The following is a 21,305-nucleotide window of genomic DNA, read 5'->3' on the forward strand; positions in this document are numbered from 1 at the left end:
ATTTTAGTCAGATAAAGCAGATGAAAGATGATCAAAGTGTGGTCTTGAGTGAGCTTGATAGGATGAAGAATAGATGGAAGAGGTACTTTGAAAGGCTGTTAAATGAAGGATATCCAAGGGTAGTATTTAAGGATGGAGTCACAAATGAATGGCTAGTACCAAGAATAAGTAGGGAGGAAGTAAAGAAGAAACAGAAAAGAACGAAAAATGGAAAGGCAACAGTACTGGATGAAATACCAGCAGAGAGTTTATGAGAAGAGGGAGTGAATGTGTTGTGCAATCTAATGCAGAAGATCTATGAACAAGAGTGGAATAACATTGTATTGTATGCATTTATAAGTAGAAGGGTTATATTCAGGATTGTGGAAACTATAGAGGGATAAAACTAATGTCACACACAATGAAAATTTCAGAAAAGGTTATAGAGAGTCTTGCTCTGAAACATCTCATAGATAAGGTTTGGATATGGAGTTTACTGATTTGGAGAAGGCTTATGATAGAGTACCAAGTTAAGAGATATTGAGATGCATGACACAGAAAGGACCACAAGAGAAATATGTTGCCCAGGATATGTAGGAGGGAGTGAGGACTTGGGTTAAAAGCATTGCTGGGGTAACCAACAAGATCCAAGTTAGAGTAGGTTTGCACTAGGGATCTCAAGTCAAGTAATGTCGATTTTATTTAAAGAGTGTGATTTAAAAGTGACCAAAGCTGGTGATGACCTAATATAAAATGGTAGACTATTCCAGAGCCTAGGGGCAGCTACGTTCTACACTAAGCTTAAGCATAGCGCTCAGAACAACCAATAACTTCTGGTCAGAGGACCTCAGAGATCGTGAAGGAGAGTAAGGGTGTAAGAGATCAGTAAGATAAAAGGGGGCTAAACCATTCAGGGACTTAAAAACAAACAATAAAATTTAAACTCAACCCTGTGGTGAACAGGAAGCAAGCAAAGAGTAGCCAAGACTGATGTGATTCTATTTTTGTGTACCTGTTAGAAGCCTGGCTGCAGCACGGAATAAAAGATTAATCCCCTCGTGCATGCTTGTTGCTTATGACACTGTGTTGTGTAGCACTAGAATAGAGGAAGTGGTGAGGAATTTCAAAGAATGGATAAAGGCTTTGGAAAATAGAGGGTTGAAGATAAATAGGAATAAGTCAGAATAAATGACTTAATGACAATCAGGACTTGAAGCTTGTAGGAAGAGGTATTGAAAAGGGTGGGCAAATTTAAATATCTAGGATCAGTGGTAGCCCATGATGGAAAACTAGATGCAGAGATAACCCATAAAGCAAGGGTTCCCAAAGTGGTCGATATTGACCCCCTGGGGTCGATTTGAACTTTCTAGGGGTCGATGGTTTCAATGAAAAAATTTGGGAGTCAACGACAGCAAAAATAGACCCCCTTACTACTGCTATTTGTTTGTTACTTCAAAATATCTATGATTCCAATAGGTACCTAATTAAGATGTAAAATCATTAAAAAAAAACACATTACATACCAAATTTGCGAACGAAAAGGTAAAATGTGTCATTAAAAGAGTCACACATAAGAATGCATGAAAATACATGTAGCACAAACATGTCTGTTCATTGTCTTATCGAACATATCAAAGCAAGTGCGGATATGAAAAACCATTGCATGTAATTAGGGGGTCGACGGTTTTAAAAGCTTTTGGTAAAGGGGTCTGCGGCTGAAAAAAGTTTGGGAACCCTTGCCATAAAGTATAGTGTGGATGGAACCATTGCAAGAAGGTATCAGACATATTGTGTGATTGAACAATTAAGGCAAAGTTTAAAGGTAAGGTTTTTAAGATAGTTGTAAGAGCAGCAATGATATATGGAGCTAAGACATGGGCTATAAAGGGAACACAGGAGAAGGAGTAAGATGTGGCAGAAATGAGAATGTTGAGATGGACATATGGAGTTACAAAAATGGACGGAATAAGAAATGAGACGATCAGAGTTACAACAAAAGTGGGAGAAATATCTAAGAAAGTACCGGAAAGTAGGTTGAAGTGGTGAAATGAGGAAAGACAATGAATATGTGGGCAAAAGAGTGATGGGAACAGAAGTACAAGGGAAGAGAAAAGAAGGGAAGCCAATGTGGGGGTGGATGGATAAAGTAAAAGAAGGAAAAGAGCTTGATAGGTGAGGAGGCTGTTTGGAGAAGGCTGATCAAGCACATTGACCCCACACAAGTGAAAAAAGATGAGTTAAGATAAGTTCCAGCTTATGTATAATAAGTCACTATTCCCATTCATCTTCCAGAATAATAAGAGATGCCTATATAGATTTCAGTCTCTGAAAATCAAAATACAATTTCTTTACTCTTTATGTTCAGAGTAAGATCTATGCATAATTCCATTAAACAGTTTACTTAATTTCTATAATGGTTTTCATCCTTCCCTTGTATTTATGCCTTGATTGAAATATCATCTACATACCTGTTTGATAACAGAATAATAATCATTGTTCTGTCTCCAGTCAGTAATATACAGCGTAAAACCACACACAGAGACAGAAAGCAATCTTAAGGAACAACTGAGCTCCATCACCCACAAAAACTGTTGCCATTTCTCACTACCATCTCCTGTTCACATAAAGTCATATGAAAGATTTTGGGAATCCCCCTCAGTCTGCATAATAATTTACTCTACTTTCAACAAAAAAGATAACAGTGGTATGTCTTTCATTTCCTAGGAACATCTGAGAACTGGGGTGTTTTCCGAACAAAGATTTTTAGTGAAGCAGTATTTAGTTGTATGAAATTAAATCAAATGTGAAAAAAAACTGGCTGTGCAAAAATGTGGGTACCCTTGTAATTTTGCTGATTTGAATGCATGTAACTGCTCAATACTGATTACTTGCAACACCAAATTGGTTGGATTAGCTCGTTAAGCCTTGTACTTCATAGACAGGCGTGTCTAATCACGAGAAAAGGTATTTAAAGGTGGTCAATTGTAAGTTGTGCTTCTCTTTGACACTCCTCTGAAGAGTGACAGTATGGGATCCTCAAAGCAACTCTCAAAAGATCTGAAAACAAAGATTGTTCAGTATCATGGTTTAGGGGAAGGTTACAAAAAGCTATCTCAGAGGTTTAAACTGTCAATTTCAACTGTAAGGAATATAATCAGGAAATGGAAGGCCACAGGCACAGTTGCTGTTAAACCCAGGTCTGGCAGGCAATGAAAAATATAGGAGCGGCATATACGTAGGATTGTGAGAATGGTTACAGACAACCCACAGATCATCTCCAAAGACCTGCAAGAACATCTTGCTGCAGATGGTGTATCTGTACATCGTTCTACAAATCAGCGCAATTTGCACAAAGAAAATTTGTATGGCAGAGTGATGAGAAAGAAGCCCTTTCTGCACTCACGCCACAAACAGAGTCGCTTGTTGTATGCAAATGCTCATTTAGACAAGCCAGATTCATTTTGGAACAAAGTGCTTTAGACTGATGAGACAAAAATGGAGTTATTTGGTCATAATAAAAAGCACTTTGCATGGCGGAAGAAGAACACCGCATTCCAAGAAAAACACCTGCTACCTACTGTCAAATTTGGTGGAGGAAGTTCTATCATGGTGTGGGGCTGTGTGGATAGTTCAAGGACTGGGGCCCTTGTTAAAGTTGAGGGTTGGATGAATTCAACCCAATATCAGCAAATTCTTCAGGATAATGTTCAAGCATCAGTCACAAAGCTGAAGTTACGCAGGGGTTGGATATTCCAACAAGACAATGACCCAAAACACAGTTCGAAATCTACAAAGGCATTCATGCAAAGGGAGAAGTACAATGTTCTGGAATGGCCGTCACTGTCTCCTGACTTGAATATCATCGGAAATTTATGGGATGATTTGAAGCAGGCTGTCCATGTTCGGCAGCCATCAAATTTACCTGAACTGGAGAGATTTTGTATGGAAGAATGGTCAAAAATACCTCCATCCAGAATCCAGACTCTCATCAAAGGCTATAAGAGGTGTCTAGAGGCTGTTACATTTGCAAAAGGAAGCTCAACTAAGTATTGATGTAATATCTCTGTTGAGGTGCCCAAATTTATGCACCTGTCTAATTTTGTTATGATGCATATTGCATATTTTCTGTTAATCCAATAAACTTAATGTCACTGCTGAAATACTACTGTTTCCATAAGGCATGTCATATATTAAAAGGAAGTTGCTACTTTGAAAGCTCAGCCAATGATACACAAAAATCCAAAGAATTAAGAGGGGTTCCCAAACTTTTTCATATGACTGTATACTTTGAATGCTAAAACCATTCATGCCTCCTTTACTTATGTTATTCATAACATATCCATGAGATTCACACATGCCAATTAACTTTATGGTCAGTGAAGTATACTGTAGGTCACAAAAAAGGCACACATACTGTATCTTTGGTTATTTTCATCATAATTCATCTGTCTTACAAGTCTATATTCTGAATGAAGTATACATGAGAATGGTATATTATCCTTTAAGGAATACAAAAGGTCCTAGCAATACAAATGAAACAAAAAAATAAAGGCTGCTTATATGTAGCTGATACATGCAGTAGGTGTTTTGGAAATGTATTGAAATTTTCCAGTTAGGTATTAATCACAATATTATATACTCCTTTATTCTTCAGTCATGTTAATGAAAAAATAGCAACGTACCTTCCCCGAAGTTTTGATATTGCCTTTTCCTCCGATTTCAAGGAAGCATCCTCTATTGCAAAGTTAGCATTTTCTACCTGATTAGGCACTGGAAGGCAGGCATCGTGAAGCCAAACTTTATTAAACACATTTTCTTCCGATACATTTGAAGTATGACATTTGGCAAGTGAAGGTTCTGAATTTAGTGTCTTGATCACTAGAAAATAATCAAATTAAATTACAATTTTAATATTTGTTAGTGCAAGGTTATTTACTTCTGATATTAACAAGAAATTTGAGTGAGACTATGCAAGTGTTTGCTCAATTTTACTGTTAAGACAAGGTGCAGTAAAACATTTTTTTACAACACCAATTACCATTAAATGTGCATGAAAAAGTATTTGCTCCATGTGACTTTCTGAATTATAGCATATTTTTACAGTGAATGTTAGCAATTGTTCAAAGAAAGACTATTATTAGATTAAAGGGATTATTATAGTTAATTGTAATACTTCAGCTATTCCTTGAAGAAATAAATAAAATATTTACAGCCAGTGTGAACATTTTAATTTTACCTTTACATCTGATAACTCTAAGGGGTGTTGGTGTGGTAATACATTTGTTTCTGGATGAATTGTGCAAAACTGGCTATGCACACAGCCACAGCGACTGGCATGAACTCGCTAATAAATTCTTCTTTGAACTTCGCAAACCATTGCTCCTTTCACTTTGCTACTGCAGACAGTCTTCACTTGCATAAAAAGTCACGCCATTTTTCTGTGTGATTGCTGTCAACACTGGGGTGAATGGGGGACACAACGCTTTGGAAGGCCTACTTGTTAGAGCATTATTAACGAGAAATATCAAAAAAAAAAATAAAACAACATGATTCATCTAATTTTTTTTTTCAATTTCAATCAAATCTGTTAAGGCATTTCTGTTTTTTTGTGGGTAGAGGTTGATCCCTAAAGATTGATATAGTGAAATGTCCTTTCTTAGCTAATACCTACTGCCATGGATGTACAGTTTTGACAAATTTCAGACTTAGTGTTTCTGTTGAAGTGAGTGAGTGCATTTTATATACACTGCTCAAAAATTAAGGAAACGCTTAATCATCACAGTCTAACACTAAGTTAATAAAGCTTCAGGGATATTAATCTGTCCAGTTAGGAAGCAGAAGCGACTGTGAATCAACTTCATCTGCTTTGGTGCAAAATAAAGTGATAACAGTTGCACAGGAGAGGCAACAGCAAGACAACCCTCAAAAAGGGAATGGTTTTGCAGCTGTAAGCTACAGACTGCTCTCTCCTTATCTTTACTGACTGATTATTCTGTAAGTTTTGCAGGTGTCCTTTTCACTACTGGTAGCATAAGGCAGTACCTACAGCCGATTCAGGTTGCACAGGTAATCCAGCTACTCCAGGATGGCACTTCCACGTGTGTCATCAGAAGAAGGTTTGCTGCGTCTCCCAGCACAGTCTCAAGAGTATGGAGGGAGACACCAGGAGAGACAGTTTCATAAGGAGAGCTTGACAGGGTCGTAGAAAGGCATCAACCCAGCAGAAGGACTGGTATCTGCTACTTTGTGCAAGGAGGAACAGGAGGAACATTGCCAGAGTCCTACAAAATTACCTCTAGCTGGCTACTTGTCAGAAACAGACTCCAGGAGGGTGGCACGAGAGCCCGGCATCCTCTAGTGGGACTTTGCTCACAGCCTATCACCATGCAGCTCAATTGGCACAGAATACCACAATTGGCAGCTCCCCCATTGGTGCTTTGTTCTCTTCACAGATGAGAGCAGGTTCACAATGACCACATGTGACAGGCGTGAACGAGTCTGGAGACACTGTGGTGAACATTATGCAGTCTGCAACATTGTCCAGCATGATCAGTTTGGTGGTGGGTCTGTGATGGTCTGGGAAGGTACTGTATATCCTTGGAGGGTCGCACAGACCACCTTGTGCTAGGCAACCTTCATATGCTATAAATGGAATCCTCAGAGCCATCATCAGATCTTACACTGGTGGAGTGGGCCCCTTCCTGGTGCAGGACAATGTCCAGCCTTTTGTGAATCCAGAGTGCACAGTTCTGCCCAGGCTCATGTTTCCAGAGGGTGTAGGCAGTTTCCTGGATGATGAAGGCATTGATGCCATTGACTGGCCAGCATGTTTCCCAGACCTGAAACCAATTGACAATTTCTGGGACATTATGTATCAGTACATCTGATGCCATCAAGTAGCGCCACAGACTGTCAAGGAACTTGCTGATGCCCTGATCCAGGTCTGGGGGGAGATCTCCCAGGACACCATCCACCATCTCAACAGGAGCATTCCCAAACATTGTTGGGAGTACATACTGGCACATGGGGGCCATACATACTACTGAGTCACTGAGTCACATTATGATTTGCCATGATGAAATTCATGCAAGTTGGATCTGGTTGTGTCTTCAATTTTTGACTTTGATTTTTGGTGTGATGTTGAATTCAGCCCTCAATGGGTTGCAAATTATGGTTTCCAATGACAGTTGTTACAGCATTTTCTTCTTAATGCATTACACAATATTACTCGGTAAAGATTTTGCACTTGAATGTTTCATTCATTGAGATCCGATGTGTGATTTAAGTATTCCCTTAATTTTTTTGAGCAGTACATATACATATATACACATATACATATACATATAGCGATGAACAACACGCATGAGCTGGCGTCCTTGTCGGAAGATTAACAAAGATGGCAATATGCATCTGGGCACATTGGCATATCAATAGGGCTGGACTAAAGACCCTTACCTAGCAGGGAGGCCAATGTGATGGAAGGACAGGGGGAAACAACCTAGAAGGGCTACATGCTTCCCCAACATGCTAGATGGCAGCATCTTGCAGCGACATTACTTCTACAGACACCCACAAGGCACGCTGGGAACAGTAACTCCATAGGGCAGCCTTGTTGGGGTCTATGATTGCTGCAGGGATCTGTGATCCCTCCTCTGTTGGGCTTCTGTTTGACCCAGAAGTGTTTCCAACTGGCTATACCCTAGCACCAGTAGTATTCTCAGGCCTAAGAAGCCACTCAACTTCATTTAGGCGAGATGGAGTCGGGTGGATAAAGGACAAATATCGCCTGGAGGAACAGAAGAGTGAAAGAAGTAAGAGAGTTGTGCGTGTGTTTATTATTACAAAGAAGTCCATTTTTAAGGTATTTCATTATAATAAACCTTGTATTTATGTCTGAGAATAGGAGGCCTGAAATTCCCCATAGTAGTTCACAATACACACACACACATTTATTCACATGTTTTAAAGCTACTTTTATTATGTGCTTCCACTAACATATTCAAGATTGTATTATTAGATTTGTATAACTTCAAGGAGCTGAGCCACATGAACATCTCGTTAATGTAGTTATTCTGAAATGCTGAATAAATACATTAATTTAATAGCTCATTTAATCCCTTTTGTAGAACAGCCACAGGTACAGATAAGTCAGTAAGAAAACAAATGGATAGTTGTATAGACACATGGCCATGTCCACTATATTCAGATGAATACAAAGTCCAAGATGTGAGAATGTGTTTATCAATGGTTTACACCTATTACAAAGATGGTGAAAAAGTAAGGAAGAAAATGTAGGATAGTGGATTTCCAATAAGGCATTTTGAGAGAACTTACTTTTAACAATGACCACAATCACTCATTTGGATGGATCACTATTTTAAGATATACAATAACTCATAATAATAATTCCATTCATTAGTCTCAGACTTTGAAGTATCAGTTGCTTGTAGTGTAAATCATTCTTTTTGTTTAATTAAAGAATAATTATTTTAGTTAACAAATTCAGAACAAACACCTCAAAGATAATATACAAGGATAAGTTAGATATTGAGTATGTGGGCTCTGCTATTTCTAAATGGAATAGGCTACTATTAGGATTATTTGATAAATGTGATTGCCCATCTAATGGAAACTGAGAAAATCTGTATTTATATTAATGTTTGTTAGGTTGATGCCAGAAATTAAAGGTACCAGAAAGTATGGAAAGTAACAATCTTTGCAAACGGAGTTTCCATTTTCTCCTTGTGTGGCCTTCCTTAGGTACGCTGATTTTTTCTCCCACATTTCAAAGAAATGTAAATTAGGTTAACCGGAATCTCTAAACTGGCCCTCTGTGGGTATGTGAGTGAGAAGGTGCTGTGAACCTAAATTCGAACAGAACCAGTATTAACTCTAAGAAAGAAAGAAAAAATGCAATTACTGACTCAATCCAATTATAAAGTCATGGGAGTCTGTTGTGGTGTGAAATTTATTTTGATAAATATTTTTTATGTCTTTATTTGTAAATTAGACAAAGCAATGTAATTTATTGTTATATCATTGATAAAAACAGCAATGGTGTGAGGTTTAAGAATCCCCCCCCCCCCAAACCCCCCAGTCTTTGCAGCTGAGTGAGGAATTGTATGACAGGGTCAGGGGAAGTGCCCAAAACCAGTTTGGCAGGTGATTCTCTGCAGGACTTTCTCAATCAACCACCACAGGAAAGCCAAACAGTTTTGGGGGTAAGTATGAAAGGTATTGTGTGCCCAGGGCCGGATTTTCCTATAGGCTAACTAGGCTTTAGCCTAGGGCCTCAAGATCAAGAGGGGCCTACATTCAAATTGTTAGCAAAATTTTATTATCTCTCATGTAATTTACAAACTTAAAAATGGAAGGTGAAAGGGCCTCATAAGTGGAATAGCCTAGGGCCTCTTTTCATATAAATCCGGCCCTGTGTGTGCCCCCATTGGTCTGAAGTATGGCTGTTTGGGATTGGTTTAAATCAGAGGCCATACTGTAGCACGACGCCCTATTGGTGTAAGGATTTGGACAAAGAATGTATAAATTCACCATGGACTGAAAAAAGCCCACACTGAGAAGCACAACTCGGCAGCCATATTGAGACAGGCATGCAGCCTGTCCTGAAGAAAGCAATGAAATGATGACTTAACTAGAGACATTTTAAGTAACTAATAAGTCTGTGTGCCGCCTGAAACTACACATTAGCATTTATCAGGTTGTATGGTTGCCAATATGCACACATATCAGTATGCTGCTGCTGAAGAATGTGAATTTCCCATTGGGATTAATAAAGTATCTATCTATCTATCTATCTATCTATCTATCTATCTATCTACTTTGCTTATTGTTATTATTTTATGAATATTACCAATAATACATTATTTAAAGTTGTAACTTAACTCTTGCTTGTCTTTTACTCTATGTAATTGCCTGATGTTAAAGATGTAGAAGGGAAGGTGGGGAAAAATTATAAAGAACAATATCGTGTAAACAGTGCTAAGTCTATGGGATTTGAGGCATTCTGAAAAAGGCTACACATTATCAATACAAAAAAGGAAAGTAGAATAATATAGAACTCTACCAAGACAAAACAGAGTCTCATTTAAAGACAACTCTAGACAGAAAGTCAGTCTATTGCAGGGCACAGACCCACAAACACAAATATAAACTTAAGTGATGTTAAATTATATTTATGAATTAAGTTGACACATAGTTCTTTAGGAGGAATGAAGAAAACCAGAGCATCTTGAGAAAAATCTACTAAGATACAAGAAGAATGTGTATACCCTACACTGAAATTATTAGAGTGTGACTCAAACACAGTCTGCTGAAGTTGAAAGGCAGTCCTACTATACACAACATCAAATAAAGCCATATATTTACCATGATGGAGTAAATAAAGAACATATATAATGTGATATTTTTGTACTTACTAATAAAAATGGTTACAATTATTGTACACCTTTTTAAAACAGAGGCGCTGTACATTAAATTAGTCTTAGTAATAAAAATGTATTCATATAATAACATAGGCAATATGGTCCAGTGGTTAAGATTTTGATTTTAAAACCCCAAGTTTGTCACTTCTGTCTCCATCTCTGACTATCTGTATGACTTTGAAGAAATAATTTAACTTGCCTGTGTTGTTGTAATTGTAAAAGCTACACATGAACAACTGTACTGTATCTGTTTAAAAGTAAAGCACCTTGTGAGGTATTTGAGTAAAGAAGGGTGTTTTACAAAATAAAGGCTGGTTGTTTGTGCTTTGAGATTATTTCCTACTGGAAAGAAGAAGAGAAATTAAGGAAAACTGACTTAAAATATGAATCAAATTAAAATTAATTAAAATAAAATAAATGAAAAGTTAAGAGTCAAATAATCATATTTTAAAAGATTTAGAATAAAACATATAGTCTATGATCTTAAAATAACACAATGCTTTCTGTTTATTTTGCAATATATATATTATATATATATATATATATATATATATTATATATATATATATATATATATATATATATATATATACAGTATGTATATATATATATATATATATATATATATATATATATATATAATATAGAATAATTAATTATCATCATGGCAAAGTAATTAATGGATGGTAGTTAATAATAAAAATATAATGTTTTGCTTACACTCCTCAGGTTTCATGATTGTTGGTAGTGCACCTTGTGATGTTGCCTTAAATAATCTTGCCCGAGCATTGCTAACTTTTTTGATTTTGACTGGGTCAACTGGTGGCTTAGGAAGAGGCAGTGGGGTATCAATCTCATTTTCAATAGCCAAAGGAAGCTGAGGTTTCTAATAAATTGAAAATAAGAGACATTAAATTAACTGGAATTAACTGTTGAACATTTAATAACAAAACTAAATAACTTTTATTCTTAAAGTAAAAACGCAGTGGTGATGTAATGAATCTATGCTTAGGGTTCAGAGCTTTGCAGTTATATACATTTGTTGTGTTATCTAATTTTGTGAATACTAAATAAAAGAGCAAAAGGAATTTATACAAATAAACTATCAATTAAAAAAATAAGTCTGTTAGTGAACAGTGTTTGAACTATCTATCCATTAATTTCATGGCATGCCTAAGTCTTTCCTTGATCCATATAGTACAAAGCAGGAACTCATACTGCATGGGATGGAGGACAACAGACTTACAATTTTTAAAATGTGTCTTGTTTAAAGACTGAGAGTCCCAGGCCCTAATGCTATTCCCATATTCTTCCTGTATCATTATGGGTTTCTCCAAGTATTCTGGTGTCAGCCTACATATTAGAAATATTGAGGTTAGGTTAGGCTAACTGGTGTCTGTACATTTGTCCTATATAAGTGAGTGTGTATCTCTTACGGATTCTGCCCTATTACATACTGTTATACTATTCAGAGTTGGTTTCTCCCATAGCCTTTATCTTTACTATATTATGACAATGTATTAGGCTAAAAGTTCAGAAAATTACTGAAAATTAATAATCTGCAGAAATTCTAAAAATCCTAAATCAACATTTAGGAATAAAATATTAACATAACATCATATCAACTACTAATAACAGTGTAGAAATCACAATAGTAGCACATATTTGAAACCTAAAATAAAACATCTAATTACATCACACACAAAACAAATTATTGTATCCAAAAAATGAAGAGCATTATAAAAATTCAATGACCTTGAACTGCTTCTAAAACTAGATATAGAGTTGTATAGTTATGTAGTTGTGAATGTGATTGCAAAAGGCATATTACTTTCAATAAGGAACTATGTTTATTAAACTGTTCTAATTCACAGAACATGACCTATGTGTAGATACACATACTGCACACACTCACCGTGATCAACTTAGAATCACTTACTTAATTAAAGCACATTATGTGTGTCACATGTGTGATGAAAACTGGAGTACCAGAGAAAACACATAAAGATACTGAAAGAATGACAAAATTCCATAGACAGAAGCATGGCCCGATTCAAACACAGAACCATAAGTTAGAAATGAAGATGCAGTGTTAAACACTTGGTCATCTTGATACCACCCCCGTGATTATTAACATCTTAAAACAGCTATGGCTAGAATCATGTTGCATTTTACTTTGAGGGATGCCTTTGAGCAAATAAAATAAAATGTATGCTGTCAAACTGAAATAATATCTAACAATGCATCTGTTGTTACAGCTGATAAGTTATACAAGCAATCATACCTTCAATAACAACTAAAAATGGAAATGAAGTTCATATGAAAGTTGGTAACTAGATCCTGACGAAAATACCCAATTTCACCACTATGGCATTTATGGATTTCTTTGCACCAGAGCTAAGGTAATTTCATTACATTATTTGTATGAAAATGTGCTATATAAATAAATGTTATTGTTGTTGTTGTTCAGGCCATCTGTAAGATGTATTAAATGACTCAGCACTCTGAATATACATCACACATAAGTATAAATATAAACAGGCAAAGAAAAGATCATATCTAAACAGAAAAATCTGAATTGTGTTCTTAGACCTGCTATACAAAAATGGCTTTGAAAGAAACTTTATTTTAACACAAGAAAGATAAATTAACATTCACATTTCATTTTAACTAGCTAATTATACTAGGCGCTACATCAAAATACAGATAGTATATTACTAGAAATCAGTAGACAACCTAGTAAATGTCTGTCCATTCAGTGAAGTGTAGGTTTTGTGAACCTTCAGTTCAATTAAAAAGTATAAGTGTTCCTATACTTTCAGTAATTGATGCATTTTAATTATTGTTTACATTTTTAAAATAATACCTGTGTTTTCTGCTTAAATTGTTAGATAATGTGAGCCAGAAGTTATTTTTCTTTGCTGTTTTACCTTGCTTAATCAAAAATATTAATGTTTAAAGTTTAATTTGAAGCAACTATACAAAGTTCTTGAAAATAGTGGAAATATAATCTACATTTAGTAATAAATATTATTACTAATTTAATGATTATCATCAACTATTAAATACTTTATTTTAAAAACTGAAAATTCTGAAATTCTTTAAAACTATATATTACTTTCGCAGTTTTAAATATCATCCTAAAAAAATAAACTTACATTCTCAAGTGGAGAAAGACGTTTTGCAGAAACAGGTCTGGAGTCAGGCAGATCAAAACTACGAGCATGAAGACTGTTAAAAATATAAAAACATTTAGAAAAAAATAATTAATGATTCAAAATAACAACTTCCAATTGTTCAATTGCATACTGTACTTATGTAGTTTTAGATTTATTTTCTAATTGCTTGTCTAATTCTTAAACACCCAAATACACACAGCAGGAAAGGAAGTTCAAGTTTGTGAAATAATACTATGTATATAAGTATAATAAGTATATGATTCACTATTTAAATTAAATAATTTTTGTAGCATCACTTCTACCAAGGTTTTTGAAAGGTCCCCATGCATCATTACTTAATCCAAGCCTGAAGAAGTTTTAAATACAGTACCTTTATCCACTCTGAATAGGACACCCCTCTTAATCCAGAGATGTACTTACTTGCTTGCTTTCTCTACTGAAGTTTTTTTTTTTTTTTTTTTTTTTTAAACAGTACAGTCACCAAAAACATACACCTCATTCCAAATCTGGCCACACTAGCACATTCTAAATTGTCAGCATAGTAATGTAGCTCTTGATTTACAACCAACATTTTTTATAATATAACACCACCTTGTATTTTCTATTTTAATTTCTTTAATGCATTGTGTGGAAATTGAGAATGTTTTGAGAATGTTTAAGTCTCTTAAATCCTTTTCAGAGACTGTTTCCTTAGCATTACCCTTCTTGTAAATGTAATAAAGGTTTCTTTTACATGTTAAACCTTGTCAGATTATTTTTGAAAGTCTAAACAAATTGCCATATACATTGCTTTTGTCTACTATTTAAGTGGTCTGTTCACAAATGTCTAACAGATTGGTTTTGCAGAATATCCCATTCATATCCACATACTGTATTTTATTTAGAATATTGTTTTTGTATAAGTAACTTTCATGTCTTAAACTGGACAGAACTGACAATTATTGGACCTATTTTGTCTCATTTTAAACTGTTAGTACTGAATGATTCACAACTAGAGATGGCCGAAACAAGCCTAATAAAATTTTGTTTCTTTCTGCACTATGGATAAAATCCTATTGGCCTAACCTTTTTTATGTTCATTTCACATACTGCCTGAAGAAAGTCTGACCCTCACTGACAACACCTGAATAAATTCATACTTGCTTATTTTATTAGAAATTGCATGGAATATTGAAATATTACATTAAGAATATAAAATACATTATTTACTTTATTGGAAAATTAAAAATAAAAATATCCCTAGAATAGACTGTGGGAGAATACTTACTATAGTCAGATAAATGGCTTAATTTACAATTTAGATTTCTCAGATATTAACTAATAAGTGATAAACTGAAAATCAAAAAAAAAAAAACTAGTAAAAACACATGTTAACTTGTGTATGTAGATATTAATTAACGTAGAATACCCTGGTTGGTTTGTCATTTAGCTTTGGTTCTCCAGTATTTATGACAATTGGAGATTTTTATTTTCTACTCCTCTGTGGCCATCTAACCATAGCATACTGTATATCTGTCATTCTAGGCAATTTTTATGTATTTTTTTATTTTTCCTTTTACTTTTATGACTGAAGTTTTTCTTTTTCTTTTTTTGAAAAGCACTTTCAGCTACTTTGTTTTTATGAAAATGTGCTATAGAAACAAATATTTAGTTAAAGACTGAGAAATGTCCATAAAATTCAAGTTCTTTGCAAGTAAATTAAAATTTCTTGTTAAATTATTTAGTAACTTAACTTTATTAAAACACAAACATACAACTAATATATTTTGTTAAATGAACTGTATATTTTACATAAAAACTGTCTTAATACTTTTTATTAAGGAGACGTAGTATTAAAATTACTATAAAGGAAATTAATAAGAATGTACTTGTTCCTCCATGGATTCCAGGTTCTTACCACAAACAAGCACAGATTAGGTTAACTGACAACTTACAATTGGTGTATATGTCAGTTGCGCTCAGACAGGGTTCGATTACTGCCCTGTTCCTGATGCTGCAGGGATAGAGTCCAGTTCCCCTTTGACATTGACTTGCATTAAGCCAATTTGAGAATGTCATGCTATAAATATATTTCATGTGACATTTAATATATCAGCCAACTGTCCTACAAGAAAAGCCAATTGTGATTTTTTATGGCTGATTGTAATCTCCGATTTGTTTGGTATAAAAAAATACTGATTATAGCTATTGGCTGCTGGGGCTACAAGGGAGATTCAGATCAATAAAACATTACTAAATAAGTACATGATTAAAGCATAGAATATCTTCTGCTGTCTTAAAATATGAAAGTACAAACAACAATTTTTCATTCATCCATTTTCTTATCTACTTAATTCAATTAATCACTGCATGATTCCAGAGCTTTGTGGTAGCAACAGACACAAAGCATTGACATTTGCAAAACACCTGCACAATACGATATATAGACACACAATTAGTTTAATACACAGTTGAGGTAAAAACCTTTCCTAAATGAGATTAGCTTTTTTAATTTCGAGCAGCTAGCTGACAGGACATCAACAGACTAGTTACCTCATCATGTTGGGGTGCTTTCACACCCAGTTACACTGTTTTGAATCCTTCTTTATTAACAACTATAACAATTTATTTTTTGTTTGACAATAATAATTTTCAAAAAACATTTTCCGGCTAATGCACATGCAACTCTTAATAACTGAGGATATGCCCAAATAAGAATTAGTGTATTAGGAAATGCTGCCATGAGACTGAAGTAACATAAAATATTCAAAATAATTGGCATTCTTCAAGAAGCTTCACAATTTCTCTGTTTCTGTGATACTGCCACTTCAGACATGAGAGTACAGCAGGGGAGAGAGGGTGCGCAAGAAGCGATAAGCAGTACAAAGAAGACTTACTGAACACAAAAAGGTGAAAATTCACGCTGTATCTGATGTCCACCCTCATTGGGAGGGTTATGTCAGGAAGGGCATCTGATGTAAAATTTTGCCAAATCAATATGCGGACAACAATACAAATTTCCATACCGAGCCCCGGGTTAACAACGACCACCACCAGTACTGTTAGCCAACAGGGTGCTGGCGGAAATTGGGCTACTGTTGGCCGAAGAAGAAGAAGGAGAAGAAGAGGGGGGAGATGTGTCCGGAGGCAGGAGGAGAGGAGGAAAGTAAAGAGAGTGTAACTGAGGGTAGGAACTTTGAATGTTGGCAGTATGACTGGCAAGGGAGAGAGTTAGCAGATATGATGGAGAGAAGGAAGGTTGATATATTGTGCGTGCAAGAGACTAAATGGAAAGGGAGTAAGGCTAGGTGGATCGGAGGTGGATTCAAATTGTTCTATCATGGTGTGGATGGGAGGAGAAATGGGGTAGTAGTTACTCTGAAGGAACAGTATGTCAAGAGTGTTTTAAAGGTTAAAAGAGTGTCAGGCAGAGTAATGATTATGAAGCTTAAAATTGGAGTTGTGATGAATATTGTTAGTGCATATGCACCGCAAGTTGGGTGTGCAATGGGTGAGAAAGAAGATTTTTGGAGTGAGTTGGATGAAGTGATGAACAGTGTACCCAAGGGACAGAAAGTGGTGATTGGAGCGGATTTCAATGGGCATGTTGGTGAAGGGAACAGTGGAGACGAGGAGGTGATGGGTAGGTATGGTGTCAAGGACAGGAATGAAGAAGGTCAGAGGATAGTGGATTTTGTCAAAAGGATGGACATGGCGGTGGTGAATACGTATTTTAAGAAGAGGGAGGAATATAGGCTTACGTACAAGAGTGGAGGAAGATGCACACAGGTAGATTACATCCTATGCAGAAGAGTTGATCTGAAGGAGATTGAAGACTGCAAAGTGGTGGCAGAGGAAAATGTAGTTAAGCAGCATAGGATGGTGGTCTGTAGGATGATGTTGAAGATCAAGAAGAAGAAGAGAGTGAGGGCAGAGCCAAGGATCAAATGGTGGAAGTTGAAAAAGGAAGACTGCAAGGTTGAGTTTAGGGAAGAGGTGAGACAGACACTGGGTGGCAGTGAACAGTTACCAGACAGATGTAGTAAGGGTGACAGCAAGAAGGGTGCTTGGCGTGACATCTGGAAAGAGGAAGGAGGAAAAGGAAACCTGGTGGCGGAATGAGGAAATACAGGAGAGTATACAGAGGAAGAGGATGGCAAAGAAGAAGTGGGAGAGTCAGAGAGATGCAGAAAGTAAATAAGAGTACAAGGAGATAAGGCGCAAGGTGAAGAGAGAGGTGGCGAAGGCTAAAGAAAAGGCGTATGATGAGTTGTATGAGAGGTTGGACACTAAGGAGGGAGAAAAGGACTTGCACCGATTGATTAGACAGAGGGACCGAGCTGGGAAAGATGTGCAGCAGGTTAGGGTGATAAAGGATAAAGATGGAAACGCACTCACAAGCGAGGAGAGTGTGTTGAGCAGATGCAAAGAGTACTTTGAGAGGCTGATGAATGAAGAGAACGAGAGAGAGAGGGAGAAGGTTGGATGATGTGGAGATAGTGAATCAGGAAGTGCAACGGATTAGCAAGGAGGAAGTAAGGACAGCTATGAAGAGGATGAAAAATGGAAAGGCCGTTGGTCCAGATGACATACCTATGGAAGCATGGAGGTGTTTAGGAGAGATGGCAGTGGAGTTTTTAACCAGATTGTTTAATGGAATCTTGGAAAGTGAGAGGATGCCTGAGGAGTGGAGAAGAAGTGTACTGGTGCCGATATTTAAGAATAAGGGGGATGTGCAGGACTGCATTAACTACAGGGGAAAAAAATGATGACCTACAGCATGAAGTTATGGGAAAGAGTAGTGGAAGCTAGGTTAAGAAGTAAGGTGATGATTAGTGAGCAGCAGTATGGTTTCATGCCAAGAAAGAGCACCAGAGATGCAATGTTTGCTCTGAGGATGTTGATGGAGAAGTTTAGAGAAGGCCAGAAGGAATTGCATTGCGTCTTTGTGGACCTGGAGAAAGCATATGACAGGGTGCCTTGAGAGGAGCTGTGGCATTGTATGAGGAAGTCGGGAGTGACAAAGAAGTACGTAAGAGTTCTACAGGATATGTACGAGGGAAGCATGACAGTGGTGTGGTCTGCGGTAGGAGTGACGGATGCATTCAAGATGGAGGTGGGATTACATCAGGGATCAGCTCTGAGCCCTTTCTTATTTGCAATGGTGATGGACAGGTTGACAGACGAGATTAGACAGGAGTCCCCATGGACTATGATGTTTGCTGATGACATTGTGATCTGTAGCGATAGTAGGGAGCAGGTTGAGGAGACTCTGGAGAGGTGGAGATATGCTCTAGAAAGGAGAGGAATGAATGTCAGTAGGAACAACACAGAATACATGTGTGTAAATGAGTGGGAGATCAGTGGAATGGTGAGGATGCAGGGAGTAGAAATGGCGAAGGTGGAGGAGTTTAAATACTTGTGATCAACAGTACAGAGTAATGGGGATTGTGGAAGAGAGGTGAAAAAGACAGTGCAGGCAGGGTGGAATAGATGGAGAAGAGTGTCAGGAGTAATTTGTGACCGACGAGTATCAGCAAGAATGAAAGGAAAGGTCTACAGGACAGTAATGAGACCAGCTATGTTATATGGGTTGGAGACAGTGGCACTGACCAGAAAGCAGGAGACAGTACTGGAGGTAGCAGAGTTGAAGATGTTAAGATTTGCACTGGGTGTGACGAGGATAGATAGGATTAGAAATGAGTACATTAGAGGGTCAGCTCAAGTTGGACGGTTGGGAGACAAAGTCAGAGAGCCGAGATTATGTTGGTTTGGACATGTGCAGAGGAGAAATGCTGGGTATATTGGGAGAAGGATGCTAAGAATAGAGCTGCCAGGGAAGAGGAAAAGAGGAAGGCCTAAGCGAAGGTTTATGGATGTGGTGAGAAAGGACATGTAGGTGATGGGTGTAACAGAGCAAGATGCAGAGGACAAAAAGATATGGAAGATGTTCCGCTGGGGCAACCCCTAATGGGAGCAGCCAAAAGAAGAAGAAGATCTGAAGTCCCCCTCAAAAAATTAAACATTTACCAGCTACACACCAAAAAAGGAACAAGAAAATTCATATGCCCAAGCTCTGCATTTATTATAATTCTGAAATGAGAATTTGTAAAGCTTTTACTAATTGCAAAAATGTAGTTGTGTATCAAAGTAGACATATAATATTATACCATATCATACCAGGCAATTTTCTAAGCATGTTTAATTCTGAGCAGGGTCACAAAAATAATAATAATACATTTTATTTATATAGCGCCTTTCCCATTCTCAAGGCACTTACAGAATTTAAGAAAGAACGGCAGGGTATACAGTATATAGCATTGTGCAAACCAGATAAATAAATAATGAAGATTAAGATAGTAAATTCAGAGAAAAAACCTAACAGACAACATAATTGATGGTCTAGCACACACACACAGATTACATGAGTATCTTGACATAGAGGTAAACTGAGAGAAGGGTAGTAAAGTCAAGTAGAGCTAAAAGCCTTCCTGAAGAGATGAGTTTTGAGTTGTTTTTTAAAAGAATTCATGGAGTCAGCTGACCTGATTAATTTCGGTAGGTCATTGCAGAGTCTGGGCGCTATACAGCTGAAGACCCTGTCACCCATGGAGTGTAGATTAGTGTGGGGCACAACAAGATTGCCAGAATCAGAGGACCTTAGTGGGCGGACAGGCACATAGTGATGGAGAAGGTCACTGATGTAGTTTGGCGCAAGGTCGTTTAAGGCTTTGTAGGTTATTAGTAGAATTTTATATTTGATTCTGTAAGACACAGGGAGCCAGTGAAGACGGAGCAGGATGGGTGTGATGTGCTCGCTGCTGCTGGTTCGAGTAAGGACTCTTGCAGCCAAGTTTTGAATAAGCTGGAGCTAAGATATAAGATTAGAAGAAGCACCTGCCAGTAGGGAATTACAATAATCGATGCGGGATGTGATGAAAGCATGGACCAGTTTCTCAGCATTAGAAAAGGAGAGGAAGGAGTGAACACAGGATATGTTATGGAGGTGAAAGTAAGAAAGTTTCTTAATGTGATTTATGTGGGCGGAATAAGAAAGGGAGGAATCAAAAATGACACCAAGATTCTTTGCAGTAGAGGCAGGTCTGATGAGATCATCGCAAAGATGGACTGGGAAAGAGCTCATTTTATTAATTTGCACTTTAGTCCCAATTTGCAGGAGTTCATTTTTGTGGCAATTTAATTTTAAAGAGTTTTGCTCCATCCAGGTATTAATTTCACTGAGCACTGAGACAGGTTGTGAGCGGAGAAAGTTCTGATGAAGTTTCACTTTTAACATTGAAGTAGAGTTGAGTATCGTCTGCATAAAGATGATAACCCAGTCCAAAGCTACAAATAATATGGCCAAGGGGAAGCATATAAATACAGAAGAGAAAAGAATTTGAAACACAAAGTGCATTTGTGTCTGTATAGCATGCCATTAGACTAATGCACTTTTAGGCTAAAGCACATATTTGAACACTACATTCTGACAATGCCATTTTTTAAATGTTTAGTAAATGCACCTTAATATATCTTTGTCATGTGCAAGGGGGTTGCATCTTTACTTTCTACTTTGAATTTAAGGTTTCTTGCCTAAGAGTAACTTTGATTAAATTCAATAAATTAAATTTCTTCCTTCCACGGAATGCATCTGATAAAATAAACCAGATTCGTACTATGTGTAAATAACCAACCAAGGTCAAAACATGTTTTTGAAATATCACCTTGA

General features: G+C 36.8%; 1 protein-coding gene across 3 annotated transcripts in view; it reads right to left on the bottom strand.

The window, feature by feature from the left end:
* armc2 (armadillo repeat containing 2) overlaps nucleotides 1–21,305 on the bottom strand; it is a 222,293-nt gene that overhangs the window by 135,863 nt on the left and 65,125 nt on the right. For all 3 annotated transcript variants that reach the window (XM_028797612.2, XM_051925611.1, XM_028797613.2), the window contains exons 5-7: nucleotides 13,577–13,649; nucleotides 11,139–11,304; nucleotides 4,662–4,857 (exon numbers count right to left, since the gene is read on the bottom strand). In XM_028797612.2, coding sequence (XP_028653445.1) covers nucleotides 4,662–4,857; nucleotides 11,139–11,304; nucleotides 13,577–13,649 — 435 coding nt within the window. The remainder of the gene's footprint in view (nucleotides 1–4,661; nucleotides 4,858–11,138; nucleotides 11,305–13,576; nucleotides 13,650–21,305) is intronic.

Source organism: Erpetoichthys calabaricus, chromosome 3, assembly GCF_900747795.2.
Source record: "Erpetoichthys calabaricus chromosome 3, fErpCal1.3, whole genome shotgun sequence".
NCBI lineage: Eukaryota > Metazoa > Chordata > Cladistia > Polypteriformes > Polypteridae > Erpetoichthys > Erpetoichthys calabaricus.